The sequence below is a fragment of the Melanotaenia boesemani genome, chromosome 22, assembly GCF_017639745.1.
Source record: "Melanotaenia boesemani isolate fMelBoe1 chromosome 22, fMelBoe1.pri, whole genome shotgun sequence".
NCBI lineage: Eukaryota > Metazoa > Chordata > Actinopteri > Atheriniformes > Melanotaeniidae > Melanotaenia > Melanotaenia boesemani.
In genome coordinates, this window is record NC_055703.1 from 22,793,791 (window position 1) to 22,812,591 (window position 18,801).

Consider the following 18,801-nt stretch of genomic DNA (forward strand, 5'->3'; position numbering starts at 1 on the left):
AAAGTTTATTGGAAATGTAGTAAAACCAGATTTAATTTAAATTATTAATTACATTGCATTATAATATAAAAATATCATAAAACTTTGCCCAAATTTCCAATTTTAAGGCTAATTTCTGAAAATATCTTGGGAAGCATATTTTTCTTACATTATACACATGGGGGACTTTGTTCCAGTGGAAATCTATTTCTAAAGAAAGTTTTGCTGTACATTCTTATAATAAAATCACAAATGTGCACAATCACACAAAATCCACAGAAAGCTGAGCTCACACCCTCTGATGAAGACATTTATGTATATGTACACACAGATTACAGCATGTTGACAAACTGTCTCGTTCAGAGCGTTTTTTTTTTTTTTTTTTTCATTTAAACGTTTTGTTTGTCTTTTGTCAGAGATGATAAGCAACTTCCATGAAAATACTGATGAAGATGGACTGGAAACCTCCAGAAAAAGCCTTTAAGTTTACCCTAAATTAACAGGCCTGAGCTTACCCCATTCAATGATACTGAAATGGTTTGGATTTTAAAAATCAGCCACTGACAGCACAAACTAAACCTGGCAACCCGACAGACCTGTTTTAAAACTTCTGAGCAAAGACAACAGCTACCATGGCAACAGACAGGAAACCAGTGGCAGGAAATGTAAGAAAACATATTTACATTATCAAGATGGTAAAACACCTCTTGTTGCACGTCTGCTCCAGTTTTGTTTTACATCATAACAGAATTCATGTTTCTTTGTGTTTGTGCACGCACACAGAAAATGCATTGGCCATACCAACATGCACACACACAAAAAGGTTTTCTCTACCTTTTCATTTGGTCCCGCGAGCTAATTATCAGAAAATTCTGTTGTCTAATGTGTGTCTAGTTTCTTTATGGAAACAATATCACTTTCAAAACCAAAACTAAATATACCACAAAGGCTCAGCTTAACAAAACCAGGATAGATTATTCACTACAGATCAGTAAAATTATGTTAATCCTCATCTTTTAGAGAATTAAAATTATTATTTTTTTTAAATCAAGCATTTAAATCTGCAAGAATACAGCTACATATCTTCTGGTGTTAATATCTAGAGCCAAACTCAAAATCTGACTCGTCTTCCTCTTCAAGATCCTCTTCATCATCTCCCACACCTGAAAGCACAGACAGAAAGGATTCTGTAATGGCATAAACATTTTTAACTCGCTAGGATCAGGGGTGCATTTGAATTCATGTAACTTCAAGTCTTAAAGAGTTAAATAGTTAAAATCCATCCTCAGTCAAAATTACCAACCTACAACCTGAGGAATACTGTTATCTGTTAAATGTTTGGTTTTTTTCTGGCTTTTCATTATTTTTTTTAAGTGAAAATTGCCATGATGACCCAGTTTAGTAAATCTTTAACATCAATGCAAATCAGTTTGGGGGGTTTCTTGGTCTAAAACAAAAATCTGGGGAAAGAGTTGATGGCTTTTACCTTTTTTAAATGTAACAAAGACAAAACAGAGTCACTGCGTTCGGTTCCAGCAGGTCTTATGACCCCTCTGCTTTTGATTTGGGTCCCTTACAAAGATTTGTAACACCCATCATTACAAACCATGGTGTCCAAATGGATGGTGATTTTCAGCTTGACAGGCGGATTAATCCAGTTTCAATTACAGCTTTTTATCAAACATTAAATCAGTTTTATCTTTAAAAAAAATTAAATGTTCGGTTCATGCTTTTAGTACATCTTGCTTGGACTACTGTGATGCTCTGATGCTGGTCTCAACCAAATCTCTCTGCCAGCTGCTCGGCTGTTAACCGGCACTAAAAAGCACGATCACATCACCCCCATCCTGGCTTCATTACAATGGTTGCCTGTTAATTTTAGATTTCATTTTAAGATTCTAATATTTGATTTTAAATTGTTAAATGAACTGGCACCTATTCACATCAGACACGTTATAGCCGTGCACTCCATCAAGGGCACAGACGTTTGCAGATCAGTTCCTCCATGTTGTTCCTAAATCCAGACTTAAAACCAGAGGGGATTGAGCTCCTTCAGTACTAGCAATCAAACTGGGGAATGAGCTCCCATCTCATGTCAAACTGATCCCCAATTTTAAATTACATCTTAAAGCACATTTTTAGTCCTTGGCTTTTAATACAGCATGGGAACTGTGTGGTGTCTGTCTTTTAGTGTAGATTTAGCCTTTTAATTTCTTGTAGTGTATCATTATTTTTTATTTCTTTAAAGTGTTTTTTTGTGCATTTTAGTCTTTAATTGCTTTTAGTGTAATTCAGTCTTAAATTGTTTTTGGTCTAGTAAATTCTTCTAGTGGATCTTAATTTTTAATTTCTTTTAGTGTATTAGTCTTAATTGTTAGCCTTGTCATTTCTTTTAGTGTATTCTACTATTTCAGTTCCTTTATTGCATCTTATCCTGTTCATTTCTTTTAGTGCATTTTAATCTTTTAATTGCTTTTAGTGTATTTTAGTTTTTAGATTTTAGTATATTTCAGACATTTGTTTTTCAAGTCTTTTAATTTTTTTTTGGTGTGCAGAATTTCTGGTTGTGTGTGGATTGTCCTTATGTCCATGTTCAACAATTTAACAATGTTTTATATGTACAGCCAATTGGCACCCATGTGTTTTTATAATGTGCTTTATAAATGAAGTGGATTGGATGTGCTTCTGACTACATACTCCTTAAGAAATGTGAATAAACAAGGCCTGAAAGACCTTTAAATGAATGAAGTTCGTCCAGATCCAGGATGCACAATAAGAACAAATATGAACAGAGCCTGTTTGTTAACGCTTTACGTTGTGTTACAGTTCTTACTGGAGCAGAAGTCAATGTTTCTCAGCATGTCAGCGATGTTGTCAGTATCCACGGTGAAGTGGCTCATGCTCTTGTAACCGAGCTCCAGCCGTTGGATGCCAGAGGTCTTCATCATCGCAGCCATTCTGTCAAAAACCCAAAGATTTTGATTTAAGACTTCATTGATTTAAAAACTAAAGTTTTTAAAGCAGCTTATTGATTAGATGACTTGCAAAAGTTTCTCAATGTAAATGAAAGCACAGACTGACAGTGACATTTACATATTTAGATACTAAAGAAGACTCTAAAATAAAAAATAATATTAAACTAAAAAGAGAAATGATAACATGTCGATGCCGGCTTGACTAGTTTTAGGTTGTATGATTATTCAGTAATAAATATTACATCAGTAAGAGGCCAATATTGACTCAATCTATCAGCAAACCCCACAGGCTGATCTGCAGTCTTCCTCATGTGGCTGCTCGGTGGCAACAGAGCAGATTTGTTTGTTCTTTAATGTCAACAGTTGGATCATCTGCTGAATAATTCAGACAAAGCATCACTTTGTCTGACAGAGCCGGTGACTGAGCAGGTTTAATCAGTGCAAAACCCACACTGTAAACATCATCAAGTCATATCACAATGATATTATATTTAGATTAGTTTTAATCATTCTGCTCATTAGCATTTTTAGGAGCCAATCAAAATGTTGTACCACCTCACTTATGCATGCAGCCTTTTCTGTTGCAATGAGGTTGAGCCCACTCTTCAAAGAGAAGAAGAAAAAGGAAAACTGTTTGACTGTAGTAAGATGGCATCTGAAATACTTGTTTATTAAACCTTTTATGCCCATATAAAACAAACATATATACTCACTGGCCACTTAATTAGGCCCACCTTGCTAGTACTGGGTTGGACCTTCTTTTGCCTTCAGAACTGCATTAATTATTGGTGGCAGAGATTCAGCAGGTTTTGGAAACATTCCTCAGATTTTGCTCCATATTGACATGATAGCATCACACAGTTGCTGCACATCCATGATGAGAATTTCCCGTTCCACCACATCTCAAAGATTCCCTATTGGATTAAGACCTGGTGACTGTGGAGGTTGTTGGAGTACAGTGAACTCATTCAAGAAACCAGATGGTGTGAGCTTTGTGACATGGTGCATTATCTTGCTGGAAGTAGCATCAGAAGATGCTACACTGTGGTCATAAAGGGATGGACATGGTCAGCAACAATACTCAGGTAGGCTGTGGTGTTATACCATGCCATGTTGGTACCAAAGCATGCCAGAAAAATACTTGTTTTTTCACCATGTTCTGAGTGGTTTAGTGAGGTCACTAGGGGAGTAGCTCATGTCTGTCCATGGTATTTTTTTCTGAACAATTTCATTAATGAAACATGTCTGAGAAAAACTACAGTTCATATGACTTGACCCTATTAAAAAAAAAAAAATTTTGGTAGTTGCATGAGGAAAAATACATGTTGAAATGTTTTGAGTTGCTGCCATGTGATTGGCTGATTAGATATTTGTGTAACAAGGTGTACCTGGCCAGTGAGTGTATATTTGATTGTAATGAAAAGATTTGGCTTTGTAGAATGTATTTAGGAATTAATGACAAAAATAAACATGAAATTTCACATAACTGTATTTAACAAGCTGTAAAAAAAACAAGAGATAGGCAAATTTATGACAGTTAATATTTCTCTGTTATTTACAGAAGTCGCATTGAAAAGTACTTGTTCAGTAAAATGTACCAGCTGGAAATACTTGCACTGTGTGCATACTTGTAGGTTTTTTTTTCAGACTGACTATAGTTGAAAAAGTAAAGTTTTCGAGTAAAGTACCTCAGAGTGAGAGCTTCACCAAACACTTACTTTTCCAGTATGACCTTTGCATTCTATGACAGAGAAGAGGACAGGGGGAGAAAAGGGAAAGAGATGCAGTTAATCACAAAATCCTTCAGTCATCTGTGTCAACAACATCTGTCAGAAGTATTTATCAGACAGGACAGGGCGTAAAATGAAAACATGGGACATAGTTGAACATAAAATAGCAACACCTGAGGCGCAGACTCTGTCCTCCATAAACACAATCACACACTCCCCTCGGTGGAGGCGGAATGACGCAAACATGTTGCATCAGTAAAAATGCTAAATTTAGCTCCAAAGTATCCAACTTTTATAGAACGTTTCCACGTTTTACTCAGTTCTTTGCAAAACATTAAAGTCTTTTTCTCTTTGGTCTCATTTCCAAGTTAAAGGTAACAGAAAACCAATAAAAATGTATGTTATGGTAAAATGAACAAATTAATAAAACTCATTAACAGCTGTTCAATAGCAACCGCTGGTTATCATTCATGCTTAAAATGTGGGTTTACAGAAAAAGAGAACAAAGTTGCACCAGGTATAAGATGCCATGTACAAGCTACAATATAATTAGGTTGATTCCTGAAGTTCTACTAACTTTGCTGCAACTACCTTATAAATCTATAATCTTTTATCAAACCGCTGTTAATCTGACAACCCAAACATAAATATTTAGAAGAGAAAAACAGGCAAAATATATTTATATTTTCTCACATGTACGTTGACAGTGTTCAGTAATTTGTCACTTTTATTTAACACCTTCAGCTTAAATGGAGAAACGATTGTGAAGTAGAAGATAAAGGGCAATGATGGAGAAGAAGAAGAGGAAGGACGATGATGAAGGGAGAAGGACAAACAGAAGAACAATAACAATGAAGAAAAGAAACAATGAAGAAGGAAGACTAGGAGGAAGGAAGACACAGCTATTTTATGTCCTGGACTTTTTAAACAATCATTGTGTCTGCAGTTAAACTTACAGACAAAAGCTCTTAAACATTTAATCATCACAGCTAGTTTCTGTTAACCTGAGGTATCATCATGCTTACACACTGGAAAGAGCTGGCATGTTTTCTCTGTACGGAAATGAAGATTATTGATTGGTGGATCAATTTAGCTGACTCGCTTTGAATCATTTTCTCAGCATGTGCATTAATTAATAATAATGTGTGTGCGTCTTAAATTCTGCAGGACCAGAGACTCGACTTTCCTCGGATCAGGGCTGGTGGAGGCAACGTGCCCGACATGGAGCCCTCCCGGCTGGGCTCACTTTTCCAGTTTCTCTCTTTACCCAGAAGTTTTGTACATAAAACCTTTGATTATTGCTGTCTGGGGACTACGAAGTGAACTACTGATTTCAGATGGTCATGTGCTACAATAAAACTCTAAAAGCTACAAAACATGTACAAGCATGAAATTATCTGTCCTTTATAAGAACAAATTTATGATATAATCCTGCATGTGTGGCCTCAGAAAGGTGTGAATGCTCTGAAGAAACACCGAGACCTGATGACTCAGAGGTGGTGTGGGTCACATTCTGTTAGCTATGTGGAACACCCACTTCCCGCATGAGTGGATCTACATATTCATTTGATTCTCCTAAAAGTTCAAATAAAAGCATTCAGACTTATTTTCTTGGTTCTTGAAGACATTTCACCTCTCATCCAAAAAGCTACTTCAGTTCAAGGAACGATGTACGTTAGGTGAACGTTAAGGTCACGTATCACTGTCTCACCTGATCATTGCATGGGTTTTTCAAGTCATCGCCACCTGAGATGTTTACCTCCCTGACCAAAACGGTTTCAGTCATAATGCCTAATGTGTGAATTATTATGAGACCAAGGAGAGAAGAGAGTCAAGGCTGCAGTGTGAGTGCTGGGAAGGCGATACCAGAGGCCACTTCTGCTAAGAGATGGTTTGTGTACAACCCTAATTCCTAAAGAAAGTTGGGACACTGTGTAAAATTGTAACAAACAGAAGTCAATGATTTGTTAACCTCATAAACTCACATTTCAGATGTTGAAACTAAGACATTCTACAATTTTATAGAAAATGTGCGCTTATTTTGAATTTGATGGCAGCAACACATCTTTAAAAAGTAGTTCCAGGGTGATGTTAAGCATGGTGTAGCATCCCCTCTTTAACATCTGTCTGTAAACATCTGGAAAGTGAGGAGACCAGTTGCTGGAGCTTTAGGAGAGGAATGTTGTCCCATTCTGGTCTGATGTAGGATTCTAGCTTATCAACAGTCCTGGACCTTTGTTGCTGGATTTTTCATTTCAAGATGCTCCCGGTGAAAGGTCTAGACTGCATTTAATGGAGTGCTACCTGACAACAAGATCATAAGTATCCAGTTTTGACCTTTGGCCTTGTCCTAAGTGCACAGAGATTCCTTCTGATTCTCTGAATGTTTTAATGATATTACTCACTGTTGATGGTGGGGTCGACAAAGTCTTCACAACTTTGCTTTAAGAAATATTTTTCTAAAATTGTTTCACGAGTTTTAGATGCAGTTTGTCACAGACTGGCATCTGAAATGCTCCTTATATACCCAGTCACCTTACTAACCTGTTGTCAATCAACCTAATTAGTTGTTAAATGCTCCTCCAGTTGTTTTTGATCACTACTACTTACTTTTCCAACCTTTCTGTTGCCCCTTTTTCAACTTTTTGAGATGTGTTGCTCCCATCAAATTCAAGAAGGATCATATTTTACATGAAATCCAAAATGCTGTTAATGTTCTTTTGGGAATAAATAGATTTCTGAGATTTTAAAAAAAAAATCATTGTCTTGTGTTTTTATTTACATTTTACAAGCATCCCAACCTTTTTGGAATTGGGGTTGTAGACAAACTATCTCTTGAGTATCATCTTCCCAGCTGCTACATGCAGCCTTGACTCTCCTCTCTAGGCAGTATAACAATTCACACGTTAGACATTATGATGAAAACAGTTTTGGTCGGGGAGATAAATTTATCTACATTTTACACAGAGACTCAGCTTTTTTGGAAGTGAAGTTGTATATTATTATTATTAACGATAGCTTCCTTGACACTTCTCTCAAACCACCTATCTGTCCAAAATGTGAGAATCTTGTAGAGCTGGCTCTCTTGTGTTGTGCCGTGCATTATGAACTGGTTGTTTGGTTCCTCATCTTGTATGAAAGTCTTATCACTTCTCACTTCTCTGCATACACAACATCACCCAGCTTGACTCTGTGTTTTGTCCTTTGGGTGAACCTGCTTTGATCTGAGACACATCAGACAGTATTTTGGGTTTGAAACGTACAGAAATGCCATGTTTGGAAAAGATGCTTCGCACTTTCTCAGACAAGTTTCCTTCCAAGTTTCTTGTCAAACCCAGATTGTTCATAAGTCTTGTCTTAATCCACAATATTTGAAAATTAAGTGAAGGTCTAATGTGATGAGCAAGGAGTGCATCTTATGTCTAAGGTGTTTTTGCTGGTTCATTCCTATCCAATTACAAGTAGCCACTAAGGTACTAAAATGGCATATTTGAACTGATTCACCTAAATTTGACCCCTTTGATTCAATAACCTAAGATGCATGTTAATGCAAAGTGAGAACAGGGCATAAGACACTGAGACTACAAATAGTTACCAATAGCATTTAGTATGCATTTTGTTTTTCACTATAGGTTGTACACCCTTCATTTAAGGACAGATGTTTTAGTGATTCATTGTTTGAGTGATTATCTTCAGTCTACAACCAGACCTAGAAACATCTGTACTTCCTGGACTGACCAAGTTCCTCTGCTTTAATCTTTTAGAAAAGGCACATCCTGTGCAGCTGAATCTGTGCATTGGCTCTGCAAACTGCTCAGAATCCAACAACTGGTGACAATAAGTCTAATAATATTGAATAAAAGAGTAAACAAACACATTTTCTGTATATTTGGTGAATATATGGATTCTAAAAATACTGTTTAATATGCTCCTTCTGCATTACTAAATTTACTATTACTATATTTAGGATATAAGTTCAAAACCAGGGGAGACAATGTGCTGGTTTATCTGACCCTGCAGAAACACACCTGTATAAACAAAGACATGTGTGGCTCCTCCATGGACTGTATGGCCGACTCCACTAGTGTGACGGCGTTCTCCAGGTGATCACTTTGCAGACGGATGAGGGATCGAGTGTGTTTCAGTTTCTCATCCTGATGTTTGGTGATAAGACCAACCAACTCCTGCTTCCTCTCCTCCAAAATGGCCACCAGGCTGTCAAAGTGGTTGGCAAGGTGCTCTTTCTGTCTCTGACCATTTTCCTGCAGTGAGATGGAAAATTCATGTCCATAAAAAGCAGCACAGCACGTGTTAGAGTACACAACAAGCCGAGTGAACACTGTACACCTTTTTACTGCTAACCTTTCAGCCTGATTAATGAATCATACCCGTCCAAAGTTTTAATTACATCCATATCTTTCAAAAACAAGGAGCATTACTCCGGTTTGATCCTAAACCCAAAAGTTCACCAGCAGCCTTCTTGTTCTGTTTTTGACTAAAACAAGCAACCTGACCTATGAAAACAAGCTAAAAGTCTCCTATTATAAGCAATACTGGCAACTATGGATATGAAGGTGTGTATCATAGAGCAGCAATGTGTGCCAAGAGAAAATCCAGCAGGACATGAAATTGCTATTAAGCTGTATGCATCTATATAACGCATATAAAAGTCAGACTACTGCACATAGCTTTATTTGATTATAGCTTACCCTGAACATGGCTTTGTGCAGGTTAAGATGCCAGAAAGAGCTGTTTACAAGCAGTGTTTTATTCAGAGTAAGGAATGCATTTACTTAATATCAGAGCATTGATATGCATGTAAACATAGCCTCTATTATATAAATAGAAAATAGTTTTCACTATTTGGTGAGAAATCATCTTCTAATGCACTTAATTGAGAGGGATTACTTTTGTATAAATCTCTGCTGAGCTTTTCATGATATCCTTCTTAGTCTACCTTTAAAGGGTGATGTCAGAGAGGAAAAGTCTGCATGGCAGACATCCAGATTACATAACTGACTGCAATCTTACTGGATATGCAATGAAATTTCTGAGTGTCTGTTGATCCCATTGCACTCCACATCTGCAACCATATTATGCCCCATAAAGCTATTTTACTGGATGACAAGACAAAAAGGTGGCAGTAACTACCCAGTCAAACAACTTAAGCATTAAGTTTTGTACGAGATGTGTGTTTATATGTAGAGCAGCTAGATTAAGATGTAAAATCTAATCTGAAAATGGAAAGTAAGACTTATCATTTTAGTGGTTATGTGCATCTGTAACCTCTATGGAGCGGCAGGTTTCTTCCATCTGGGAGATGACTGCCTGGATGTGGTCGTTACTGGCGACCAAGACCGCAATGCCATCGCTCAGCGCCGTCTGCAAACATTCAGAGCATCGCTGATGTTCAATAAAAAAACTTCCCACAGCAAGAAATGACTGGAAATCATAAATCTGAACTCCAAAAAGCATTTGAATGCCTCAATAAATGAACTAGCAACTCAAATTATCTTTTTGCATTTTAGGAAATAAAATAAAATAAAATAAAATAAAATAAATATAAATATAAAAAAATTAAAGAAATAAAAAAATTAAAGAAATAAAAAATAAAAATAAAAATAATAAAACAAAAAAAATAAAAATAAATTTAAAAAAATTAAAAAAATTAAAAATGAACATAAACATAAACATAAAAATAAAAAAATTTAAATTAAAATTAACATAAACATTAAACATTTAAATAAAAATAAAATAAAAATAAAATAAAATAAAATACTTTAGTGTCAGTTTTCAGATATATGAAAAGTAGTAGGATTTGGGAGTTTGTATTGATACATACACACACACATACAAAACAAAAATATTTTTTTAAAGTAAAACATGGTTTTTAATTATTGACATGAGTGGGATTTTACCATTTCTGAGCTGAAATCTCCATTTAGGTTGCCCTCCCATTCTACTATATTTTTACATAATAGAATTTTACAAATTGTACATAATTTCCATCCTGATTTTGAGAATTTTTTTTTTTTTTTACTTTTTTAAAATAGACCAACACTCCACTGAAAAACCTTTTACTTTTATTTTCTGCTAAATTTTTATGAACAAATTCTAAAATAATTTTCTGAATAAAAGTTAGGAACTGTAGACGGTTTCATACCCATCATTATGTTTCCTCTTTAAAAGAAAAGAGCATTTGTCTGTTTAGTCGTGGCAAACAAAGAAGACAATTTGGTGTTTATTCATGTAATATTTACAAAATTTCTTGATTGGATGGTGCTGCAGCAACGTAAACAGGATTTATTTACCATTGAGCCAATGAATGAGCTGGAAAGCTTCAATCAAATAAGTTAAATGGGCATAAAAATGCTAAATATTCTCGAATTAATGCTCTTTAATTGTAATGAATCTAAGCTCTTTGGACTTTCTCTTACTGCAGGTAAACATTTGATCTTTTAATTTTTAACTGTGTACATCTTTATCTGGTATTTTATGAAGTTTTAAAGGAAATTAAACCTCAGCCTTGACAGGGTTTGTTTTTGTCTGTAAGTCCTTGTTTTCATGCAGAGCCTTAAAAGTTCTGGACTCACTTCCTTCAAAGACTAAATTGGGGAACAGTGCTGTTGGAAAAACACTCTGCAAAACAGAACATGAGTCACTGGTGTGCATCTGTTTAGAGTATCTAATGACATAATGCTCATTTTTATCAGCCGTTACAGCTAATCTAGAACTAAAGTGCCATTTAATGAGCTGCTGGTGTAGCGAACATTCACACTTTTCTGTAGGCCAAATGAAATGTTCAAACTTTTGTTGGTCAGTTTAGCTCAGAGGTGGAGAATCAACAACTTTCTTGAGTCTCATTTAAATTTCAGATGAGTGATTCAGAGACGGAGTGAGAGATGGAGAGGCCGCTGCTGAAATGTCAAACAAAGCCAACTGCTCAATAACACGCCGGACGCTGCTGCTGCCAACTGCATGATAAAACTGCTGCACTTTGTCTTTGTGTGACTTTGTGTGTCAAAGAGTTAAAAAAAAAAAGTAACTTTATGCTTTGATTTTGCATGCAGAACAATGCCTAACATCACGGTTGTTGACCTTCACAGACAGATGCATGTTTTCAGTGGTTATATATTTAAAAGCATACTGTGTATTCGCTCTGGGGATCATCCTGTTGGTGTTTTGTAAAGAGATACCAGGATCCAAAGATGTAAGGTAAAAATAGACACAAGAGGAAGAAGATAAAGGTTACCATTTCATTCTGAGAAAACCCATTCAAACTATTTCAAAGATTTTTGGTGCCATTAGTGAAACATAATGAAGTTAAAGGATGCCATTAAAAGGATTCAGTGTGACTGGTGATGAATGGGGTGCATCATTTTAAAGAAGCTGTGATGAAATGAAGTGACTCAGTTAAAAGTTGAGTGGTATTCATGAGAGAAGCTGCGTGATGGAAACTGTAAGTGAGGAGTGAAAATGTTTTGTGGACAGATATGTAGCAGAAGGAAAAATGATAATATGAACATAAAATATTAATAGAAAAGAAGCAAAGGGGAATTAATCTCAAGGAAAGAGAACTGAAAATTTTAAAGAAATTAGGAATAATTACACACAAAGACTACATAATAAACAATGTCCCATTTAAAATAAAAAAAAAGAAACAAACAGAGGAAAGACGGCATCATTAACTTCTAGGTTTTTGTTGTGTTTATTTTTCATTCTAGGAAAATTTTTCTCAGTGGCAAAAATTTGGGTTAAATGTCTTTCACTATTGGTTATGTGTTTCCACATTGTTATTTCTTATTGTCGTCCAGTTATATGTGAAGCAAAATCCTGTTTTTAATCTGATTGGATGACCCAGAGCATATGAGCAGAGGCATCTGCAGAAATCTTAGTGGACTTTAATTTAAAACCATCTCCACATGTGTGTTTTTGTTATTCAGACATTCTAAATTCAGCCTCAACAATCTTAATGTGCAAAATGTGGATTTAAGCCGGCAGCCTGAGCCTCTTTACTTTCTGTGTCATGTAGACGCTGCTGAGTGGAGCCACGTCACAGTCTTTGTGTTGGCCGAACACTTTGCACATGGAGCAGGTGGGCGTCTGGCAGGACAAGCAGTAGATGTTGATCTTCTCCTCTTCGTGTTCTTCACACATCAGCTGCTGCTGTTGCTGCTGCTGCCCTGGCTTTATGTTTACAAGCCTGCAGGAGACACAAAGGCAAACAGGATATTTGGTACGATTAGAACTTTCCAGTCCAAATTGCAGCTTTTGCTCCTCAATCAACTTAATCATTAATCTAACAGGTACAAAACCCTCCTTTAAGATACTGATGGCCCAATCCTGGACAGAGAAGTTTGATTGTTTAATATAGAAATAAAAGAACTCAACTATACTAAACTAATAAATGTGCCTGAATGGCCTCTGGAACCACCTGTCAGTGTCACATAACCCAGGCATGTCATCTCTCCCCAGGTGGTTTCACAACTATTAGTGCGCCAACTCCTACATCTAATATGATACCTAAGTGGGTAAACAGCCCACATGTGACTTGAATTACTCTAAAGGTGCTAATGACCCCCTGCAATAGTTTAAATACCTGGAACTTTGCTTCAAGGCTCTTGGAAGTGAGTCTTGAAGCACTTGGGACTCTTGAATGGCAGTAAAAGCTCTTAAATTTACACAAGCAGACACGTTATAGTGCCTTTACCTTCAGAAAACACCAGGAAACAGTTTATTTTAGAGGCTGCAAGGACATTCGTACAGCAACACAATGTTCTGCCTGAATCTCTGGAAACTCAACATAAACACTGCTAGAGATCAAACGTCACCATCACCGGACTCAGTCAGATGATGATCTACGTACACCAGTTGTGGGGAACCTTGGCCCTCGTCCTGCAAGTTTTTCATGTGTCCCTGCAACACACCAGATCCAAATGAATAAGTCAGCGTGCAGAAGTTGAAAGGCTGCTGGATCCATTTGATTTGAATAAGGTGTGTTTGAGCAGGGAGGTTTGGAAAACTAACAAGAACGTGGCCCTCAAGGACCATGGTTCACCACCATTGGTCTACACAGTATTAGGAAGTTAGTTTTATACCTTAAAACTCTTTTTACGCAACAGCAGAACAACTTGCATAATTCTATTACATAATTGTTGGCCATCATAGTGACACCCTTTGAGTTGAGCTTAAATTAAACTTGGCAAGTTTTTCCTGTCATTTCAATACAGAAGCAGCAGAGCATCCACAATCCATGACAACAGGACTTGGCATCATTTTTCTGTATTGTTGAACCAGCTTAGTTTACTTCTGTTATCACTGACGTACTTTAAACGTCACTGGATGATGAAGAATCACAAGTGGAGTTTGGCTGAGATGACTGCTGTATTTTTTGCTTCCTGGGAAACAAAAGTGTCGATGCTCATTTATAAGTTAGTTTCTTCAGGAATAGCATAAATATCTAATTAAATGCAAATACATTTGACAGTCCAGTATTTTCCAGTATTAATGCCAGATATTTAATCAAAATCTCACACAGAAGCTTTTCTATCCTGGCAAAGGCTTCTGTGACAGAATGAGTGTTTAAATAATTATCATTTCACCCATTTTTAAAAAAAAATGTAAACAAATTACAAAATGTTTTTGAACAACACTGTGAACAACCATCTATTTAGACAATGACAGGTCTAATTGAACGACAACAGCTCTCTGCTTTTACCAGTGACTCATTTAATTTTATTCTACAGTAAAAAGTGACTAATTTACACCGAGGATGACTTCAGCATCACTTGCTAATAAACTTGAGGCAGGTGTACTGAGGAGGCGTCAAACATAAACATTTTACCTCCATGTAAAGTTTCTCTCAAACAGTTAGGTGATTTGCATGTACAAAGATGTGGCCAGATTCAGGGGTCTCACTAAAGTCAGCCCATCACAAAGTCTACAATGTATGAGGTAGAGGTAAACATTTTTATTATGATATAAATATGACAATAAACTGTGTTAAAGTAATAACATGTGGGAAAAATACTGTATTAAGTCCTATTTCTACATTAAAGATAAACTTGTGGTCACAGCAAAAGCATCACTAGCTTTTTAATGAATTAAAACATTTGCACATTTTTCTTCTAGAGTTTCTTTAATGTCTGTTACTTTTCCTGCAAGTTTTAACAATTCACATCATCCTTTCTACCTGTTATCAGCAGTTTGAGCTGCAGGTGCTTGCATGCACTTGTTTTATTTGTTTTTATTTATTTATTTATGTCTTCAAATCTGTATCTGATAATAAAAATGGAAAGATATCTCAGAAAATAGTCTTCATGAATTAGGAAAAATTCACAAAAAATGACCATCAGTGGTGCTGTGTGTGATAATTTAAGCATCATTAACTTGGAACAGCTTCGCTGGAAAAATAACACCACTGCAGATTGAGCATCACTGTCATCAGCAGCCTGTACACCAGCAGGATAAGAATGTAATACTGCCCTCTGTTGGTGGTTGTTTATCACTACAACACAGACATTTTTAATCCAATTGAAGATTTCAGGATTAATAAGGAGAGAAAGAGAGAAAAAGTTTCTGTTTTTTTTCTGTCAAATTGAGATCATTACAAATAGATTATAATCAAGAACAAAATGTTAATGTAAAGACTCTTTTGTGCTTACACACATTTCACAACTCAAAAATTTTTCCATTACTTTACACTAGTTGATGTATGTTGTGGGAATGAGTTTTGAACTATATTCATAACAGAGACTGGAGTTAAAAAAAAAAAAAAAAATAAGGCATTATTTTTGATGAGTTTAAAAAAAATTGTGAATCTGCAGTGCAGAAATTATATTTGGAAAAAAAAGAAAGTTTAACATGAATATATTGCTATACAATACTATTTATGTGTATCTGAATACTAAATATGAGACATTGTTATATGAAGGCTGCACAAAACAGATGCAAACTGACTGAAAATAAACTATTTTGGCAAAATATTGTAGAAAAACAAAAATATTTTAACTGAAACTTAAAATTTGTGCCACTTTGACAATGTGGGACTGTGTTCATGGCCTAGTTTCTGCAGTTTTTACTCCCTCACTGCCTCACCTGGAGGTCTCCTGCTGTCTGTATATATCAATGATGTTCTCCACCAGCAGGTTCCTCTGCAGGCCGTAGACTCCGTGGCGGTCCAACACCACCTCATGGCGGCACGATGGACAGCGGAAGCGGCTGCCACTAAAAGGCACGCTGGGGGAGCTGCGGGACTGCCACACAGAGTTAGCTGCCTGGAAGAAGGGAAGGATGCATTAATTTCAGCATGGTACTCTGGGCGTTTTTAAATTGGTGTTGGATGATGTCACCCCAACAGACAGGAGGTTGATTGTTGACAGTGAAAAATGTTATTTGGTTTACCAACATGCAGGACCAACTCTTCTCACTTATGTCATCTGGATTAATCTTATTTTTCATGATACATTTAACAATTTTCGAAACACATTGAAAATGCTCAGAATCACATAATACAACTAAATAAATAAATACATACTCCTTAATCCAAGATGATTAATAAGAAAAACTGAGGGAAACAAGTTGGCTGAAACAACCATTTTTACTCTTACACAAAATGGGGCTATAGTATTTGAGATTTGCTTAGTTATTTGTTCAATATAAGATAAATTCACACTATTCTGCTAAGTCTTCCTCTGTGAAGGAAAACTAGGAAAGATTTCTAGCTGATTAGACATTTAAAGTAGCACATACACTCTCTGACCTGGAAGATGTCGTTGGCACACTTGCGGCAGAGGTTGTGCTGGCAGGGCAGGATGACCACAGGTTTGGAGAACATCTCCAGGCAGACGGGGCAGATCAGCTGCTTTTCCAGGTTCTCCATGGTGGTCCCGCTGCCTGCACCAGGCCCAGAGTTGCCTGCTGCTGGGGGCTTGAAGCCAAGAGCAGAGTTCATCCCCTCCAGTGGTGAAGAATGGGATGTGAGAAGACAGAGAAAGGGAGCGGGAAGAGAAACTGGTGGCTGATTATCTATTCTGCTCTATCCTAAAGTGACTTTCTTTCTACTTTCTTTGTCTTTTGTTCTAGCTGTTATGTCACCTCTCCCCAAAATGTCCATCCCTTTGCTTCTCTGTAAAGATCCTCCCATCCCCCCCTCTGTCCCAGTCCCACAGCAGTCAGGATTGTTGACTCTTGGTATTTTTAGCTACTCGGTTTGTTCTGGCTTGGGTTACTGTCCAAATGGCGTTCCACAGCCAGGCGCGACAAGGGATCACTGCAACGGCCACCATCGGGGTTCAATGATAATGTTTTCATGAAGTCTGGCACTTCAGAGGGGATTCTGGTGGCTGGTGACATAACGCAACCTCTGGCGGCCATGTCTGAGGTCAGTAACACCGTGGCATAAACAGCTCGTGGCATCACTTTAGACATCTATATATTCCTGCATGAACGCACTTAGCATCGCTGCTTATCCTGCTTTCTGACTCATCTCAGTAATAGCTGCAAGTAGCAGCTGTTGTGTAAATTTAAAGGTTCTGGCCTGAAAATTCAGCAAAGACAAGAAACATCTTGTTTGGTCAGAGTGAAACATGGCCTTAGGAAAACTTTCTTTTCTAAGATAGTTGTAATCCTATTATAATTACATTTTCTTTATATTAATCAGATTTTGTTCATATAATTTTTGCTTGATCTTAATAAATAGCCTCATAAAATGTTTCCGTTAGATATATTGTTTGACTTTGCTAGTAATTTTCTTTGAATAAGTTCTGTTATGTTAAACTTACACTAATCAGTCATACTTGCTGTTAAAAAGTAGGTTTTTAGCAGATGTTTTGTATGTTTAAACATGCAAATATGTTTCCTCTTACCATCACCTGATTGAGGGATATCAGCTGTACAGTCAAAAAGAGCAACCCATCAATCATTTAAAAACATAAACTGTGTGTGATCAAAGTCACCAATCGATTAGAAGCAGTATGAGTTAAAGGCTGACTGGGAATGCTGGTGGAGCTGCTGGTCTCCACATTAAACCGGATCTCAAGACAAATTTAAGCTCAATGAAAATATTCAGGGAGCATTTGAGGCTCAAGAACTCCACCTGCTGTTTATCATTTATATTGGTGGGTTAGAGAGGAAGCCTGCAGTGATGGTCTGATGAAGCTTTGATGTGTTAAAAAATGCTTCATGCCCAGATAACGGATTATATTTAATGTTCGTATAGACATTTAATGTCTCAACTTTTATTCAAGACTTAGACTTTGTTTTATGATTTATGCCATATTTCACATTTGTTAAAAGCTATAAATAAAATGTTTTTCTTTTAAAGTGACCTCATTGACTAAAAAAATCTGATTTTTTTATTAAATTATTAAATGTCTTGTTTTCACATCTTTGACAGCCAGAGTCAACGATACACAAGTAAAACTAATTATTTCAGTTTGTTGTTAGCATCTTTTTTTCATGTTTAATTTGCAATAATTTTAGGTAAACTAATTACTATAAAAAATTATATGCCATTTGTAAATAAAATCTCAGATTAAAACGCCGCCATCATTAGAGAAGAGCTTACTTTTTCCTTCTTTGAGTAAATGTTTAGCAAATGCACAGCAACGTGTCAGAAAATGGAAAATATGTCTTAAAAAGTAAATTAGCTCCAGTTTTACATTTGCAGAAAACAGATTGATTGCTACATACAGCATACTGGACTTTAAGTCATTTCCAGTTAGTTTTAGAGTAAGGGTTTGTTAGTTTTCTGTTTCTGTTTATTTAATCAATTAACTTTACTTAATTCACTGTTATCAATGTATTTATTTTCATATAATTTATTAATTTTCACTTTTATTGATTTAAAATGAATAGCCAGACTTCCTTTTCCAGACTCATCTCCAACAATAATGCAAGATTCCTCTTGTCTCTTATAAGAACCACGTTTCACAGTGTTTGCTTTCAGAGGCAGAAACACTGGAGAATTTTGTCCTGGTTGGTGCTGAGATGGTAAATAAAACTGTTTTAAAACTAAATGCATCCACATGCATTTTAGATCCCATCCCCACTTCCCTTTTTAAATCAGTTGTTGTTCTTTTATTAAGGAACTTTTGCTTCTACTTCTTCTCTTCATA

The 18,801-nt window shown here is 36.3% G+C and overlaps 1 protein-coding gene across 2 annotated transcripts; it reads right to left on the reverse strand.

The window, feature by feature from the left end:
- Positions 1-271: 271 nt before the first annotated feature.
- Positions 272-16,904, reverse strand: trim54 (tripartite motif containing 54). Of its 2 annotated transcripts, none has more exons than XM_041975129.1 (8): positions 16,446-16,881; positions 15,782-15,960; positions 12,701-12,887; positions 9,971-10,066; positions 8,713-8,946; positions 4,673-4,695; positions 2,813-2,937; positions 272-1,142 (listed from the first exon to the last, which is right to left on the reverse strand). In XM_041975129.1, exons 1-8 carry the CDS (start codon positions 16,635-16,637, stop codon positions 1,072-1,074), a joined length of 1,107 nt encoding a protein of 368 aa, XP_041831063.1. In that variant the 5' UTR covers positions 16,638-16,881; the 3' UTR covers positions 272-1,071. The 2 variants fall into 2 exon arrangements, with proteins under 2 accessions (XP_041831063.1, XP_041831064.1); XM_041975130.1 differs by lacking the exon at positions 272-1,142 and adding an exon at positions 3,510-3,557 and having other exon boundaries at positions 2,854-2,937; positions 16,446-16,904.
- Positions 16,905-18,801: the final 1,897 nt, after the last annotated feature.

Coding starts and splice junctions, on each gene's coding strand:
- trim54 (XM_041975129.1), bottom strand. CDS start 16,637: ATGAACTCTGCTCTTGGCTTCAAGCCCCCAGCAGCAGGCAACTCTGGG. Junction 4,696..8,712: donor ACATGTCTTTGTTTATACAG/GTGTGTTTCTGC, acceptor TCTCTGTCATAG/AATGCAAAGGTCATACTGGA. Junction 2,938..4,672: donor GCAAAGGTCATACTGGAAAA/GTAAGTGTTTGG, acceptor GGTTTTTGACAG/AATGGCTGCGATGATGAAGA.